At 36.7% G+C, this 4,543-nt stretch overlaps 1 protein-coding gene across 2 annotated transcripts in view; it reads right to left on the minus strand.

The window, feature by feature from the left end:
- Positions 1-1,481: 1,481 nt before the first annotated feature.
- The window catches only part of kdf1b (keratinocyte differentiation factor 1b), a 16,384-nt gene continuing 13,322 nt past the window's right edge, over positions 1,482-4,543 (minus strand). For both annotated transcript variants that reach the window (XM_017438780.3, XM_025002147.2), the window contains exon 4: positions 1,482-2,649. In XM_017438780.3, the coding sequence (XP_017294269.1) occupies positions 2,555-2,649 (95 nt within the window). In that variant the 3' untranslated portion in view covers positions 1,482-2,554. The remainder of the gene's footprint in view (positions 2,650-4,543) is intronic.

Consider the following 4,543-nt stretch of genomic DNA (forward strand, 5'->3'; position numbering starts at 1 on the left):
TAAATATTTGACAAGATAATGGATTGTGAGTTTTACACTGAGTGGACCAAACAATATGTGTATTTTAGATGACTTACTACAAAAGGGGCACTGACCATCTGTAAGTAGATGCTAATAAAAAATTATTAAAAATCATCAATTGATTCATCTGGTCAAATTCCCATTGACATTAGAAAACTGGAGCCATAAAAATGGTCTAAATGGCAGAATGCAGATTTTAAACATGTGCTTAATTTTATCACAGACATCACACTCTGAACTTTATGAACATGAGTTCCATTAAAATATCCGAGTCAAGAAAATTGTTGAATCATGTTAGGTAATGGAAAGAAAAAATAAAACATTCAAATGTTCTTTGTTTTCACATCTGTGCAGAAAAGAGAGAGCTACGGTTATCGGCCAGTTAGAAACAAGCAGGCAGATAGGTTGGGTCCCACAAACAGTAAATAGTACATTTGAAATATTTGAAACTCTCTGACATATATGTACAGTCACAGGAAAGAGAAAGTCCACACTCTTTGTTTTTTTGTTTTCTTACACATCAGGAGGAAATAAAAATGATCTTGTCCAAAATGATTCCAATGTAACCTTAAATGATCAAAAACACTCAACAGATTCCACAATGTCAATATTTATTAAACAAAAACAAAGCCAAAATGGAAAAGTCCAGAGGATTTAAGAGGTTCAGGATCAGCCAGGAGCTGCTGATCAAATGTATTGATTAACTGATCATCAGCTCTATAAAAGCAGGAGTTTGGCCAGTTTGCTGCTCTGCAGCGTACAGCTGTGTTAACACAATGCCAAGGTGGAAAGACATCAGATTGTTGCTGCTCATCAATCTGGGAAGGATCAAAGGTCATTTACAAACTATTACGGGTCCATAATTCTACAGAAAGATTATTCAAAAGTGGAAGTTCAGACTGCAATGACCAGAAAAATTACCAATAAAATCTTTATTTGAAGAGAAAGTCTTCTCTTTCTAAAACAAACACGGCAGCACGACTGAGGCTTGTAAAGTTTCATCTAAAGGAACCACAAGACTTCTGGGACAAAACAAGTCAAAGTACAGATGATTACCCAGAATGCACAGCAGCATGTTTGGAGAAAACCAAACACAGCAGATCAGCACGGAGGTGGAGGGCTGATGGTTTGGGCTCCTTGCAGTCACTGAGTCGACAATGAACTCCTCTGTGGACCAAAGGACTCTGGAGTCAAATGTGAGGACATCTGTCCTACAGCTGAGGATTGGACCAAACTGGGTTATGATGCAACAGAAGAATGATCCCAAACGCAGTCGCTGATCTACAACAGAACGGCTCAAAAAGAAAAGAATTAAGGTGTTGTAATGGACCAGTCAAAGTCCAGAAGTCCAGAACCTCAACCTGACTGAAATGCTGTGGTGGGACCTAAAGAGAGCTGAGCAGGAACAAATGTCTGCAAACCTCAATGAACTGAAGCAACGATGGAAAGAAGAGTGGGCCAAAGTTCCTCCACAACCATGCGGGAGACAGAAAACCACTACTGAGAGTTATTCTGCTAAAGGCGGTTCTACAAGCTGCTGGATCAGGGCTGGACACAGTTTTTCACACACTTTTCCATTTTGGCTGCATCTGTGTTTAATAATGACACGATGGAATCTGTTGTGTGATTTTGTTCACCTGAGGTTAGATTTGAATCATTTTAAAACCTGATAAAGACCAGATCAGCTTGGAATAAAGTGGGGCGGAGGGGGATACATTAATATAATATTGTATTACAATAATACATTAGATTTGCTGTAGCTTATATTAGGGCAAATACAAACAACAATGCAATGAGCTTTTTTTTAAAGATATTCAACAGATGTTACTACCTTCTTAGAGCTGCTTCTGGCTAAAATTCATTCTAATGTGCTATCAAGCAGAAATAAAATTTAATCTAAAAAAATACAATGATTAAATATATTTTTTGCAATTAATAAAAAACTTACCTTCTATCATTGTTTCATCTTTATACACTACAGGCCACTTTAAGCTTCAGAAATGCTTCTCAAATTTGTTTACTTGTCAGACACAAACGCTGATCTAAAAGCCATGATTAAAATTTAAAAAATGTACTCCATGTAGGGAAGGGCATGGTGAAATGTGCAATAACAAACCAAAACAACCAAACAGAAAATTTAAAAAAATATATACAGAAATAATATTTTGCGTAACAAGAGCACAATAATCAAACCCACAGGAACAAGAGTCACATTTCAAAATCACAAGTACTTCAAAAACAAGCAGACAGCTACTTGTCACAAAGTATTTAAAAGCTGTAAGACAAGCTCCTAAGCAAGCAATCCTTCAAATGAACATCTACAGTATTTATATATTCATAAACATGTACACACTCACACACAGACACACACAGAGCCCTGAGTTCACTTACGTCCTTCAGACAATGTGAAGGTTCACATTTCTTTCTTCCACAACAAAAGAGCTTGGCTCAGCCAGAGACTCCAGTGCAAGTAGTGTCTCGTGTCAACATCCCCCATGTTGTGGACACAACATGGCCGCTCTAAACCGAAGCCTCATGTCCTCACTGAGGAGCGGATCAGTGGGACACCTGAAGAATCCGCCTGTGTGTGAGAGGGGGAGTATTCTGTTGGAGAACTTGAAGTGTGACCTGAAACAACACAGGAGAACACATGATGACATTCAGGGAATGCTCCACATTTAAAATGCTTTCTCTCAAAAATGATTCGGTTTCTTTTTTACACTGTAAATAAAGCAGATAAAGGCTGTTAAGTTTTATTAGCTTAACTTTGAGTTTATGGTTTCCTTGTTCTGCATTCAGTCTGGTTTATTTTCCATCTTAGCGAGTGGGTCTGCACCATTTAGACTCCAGTACATGTTCTAAATGACTCTCAGCTTCAATGTTTGTAAAACTGGCTGAGTGAGGGATTTTTGTGTTGGCTAATGTCAATTAGCTTTAGTGGACATCTTGGATTGGACTGACTCCAAAGTTAATCAGTTGTAGAAGTTCATTCAGTTTTTACTTTCTAAAGGTTTCACTGAAATCCATGCAGTGGTTCATGGGATATTAGGTAACAAAGCCACAGGTAAAAATATTGTTGCCACCTTCACCTTTAGGTGGCAAATGATAATAATAAAGTCAGTGAATCTGTTGAATATGTTTCACAAACAGGAAGATGACTGCTATAAATTGTTTCTGTTATCTTCTGTTCTGATATCCCTTTGGAATATGCAATTCTTATCTTTATTTGTGGAAACTTAATCAGCATCTTCAAAATAAAAAGCATGTATTTGACTCCTGATACATTATTGGAGGTTATAATCTGAGGTGATTTGATGCTGCTTAAGTTTGTTTGGTTCATTCAAATAGTGGTTTTGATTTAATAATTCTAGAGATCTGAGGTCTAAAAGGGTTTAGGTTTGTATCAGTTTGGAAAGTAAAATAGATGTTTATTTAAAATAAAATGTTAATGAAGATTTGACCATCAGATATTTCAGGTTTTGGTTTCATGCACTGAAATGCTGTTTTTTTTTCCTGTGGTGAATCACCTGTTCGATTTAAAAATATTTGAATAGTTTGGTAAATGCTTAAACTGATCTGTTTACCAATTGGTAAACAAAAGGATAGGAAAAACTTGTGAGTTCATTTCTTAATTATGACTGAATTAACACAATTCTTTTTTTTTTATTTTGTTCGCAAGGTTTTCAACCTACTGGTGCTACTGATGATGCATATATCACCCAGGTAATTAATAAAGGATGATGAAAGAGTTGAACCCCTGTTTTCTTGCTTCTCGATCCTCTCAAGTTGGATCGGCACTTGTTTAAAAAGACTTGACAGGTACAAATGGGTCTTCAAGTGGACAAAGACCCTAAACATACTGCTAGATTAGTTATAAAGTGGCTTCAGGACAACAAAGTCAGGCCATCACAACACCTCAATCTAAGTCCAATAAAAATTTTGTGGGAAGAGCAGAAAAGGAGGGTGAGCAAGGAGATCTACAAACTGACTCAGCCCCACTAGTTCTGTCCGGAGGGACAAAATTCCAGCAAATTATTGTGAGAAGCTTGTGGAAGGATATTCAAAACATTTGACCCAAGGCATACAGTTTACATCTAGGGATTATTTTATAGAACTAATATCTGTTGCATGTCAAGACTGAAGTGTCCTCTTTAATGTTTGAATATAAACTAACAACTTGTAATTGTTGGCAACCAGTGGTGGGATGTAACGAAGTACAAGTACTTCGTTACTGTACTTAAGTACGTTTTTCATGTATCTGTACTTTACTTAAGTATTTTTAAACGTGGGTACTTTCAACTTTTACTTCGCTACATTTTACAGTAAGTATCTATACTTTCTACTACACTACATTTTTATAATGTGTTGAAGTAAAAAGTAAATTCACGTCACGTTGCGGGTTTTTTATTTGTTCGATAGTATGAAAGTAATCACAGGTAACGTTAGACCCGCCTTCAAGAAGAGCTGGGCCAATAACAGCCACTGTATGGCTCATACAGCCAATGTATGGCTCTTACTATAT

Source organism: Kryptolebias marmoratus, linkage group LG5 (assembly GCF_001649575.2).
Source record: "Kryptolebias marmoratus isolate JLee-2015 linkage group LG5, ASM164957v2, whole genome shotgun sequence".
NCBI classification, from domain to species: domain Eukaryota; kingdom Metazoa; phylum Chordata; class Actinopteri; order Cyprinodontiformes; family Rivulidae; genus Kryptolebias; species Kryptolebias marmoratus.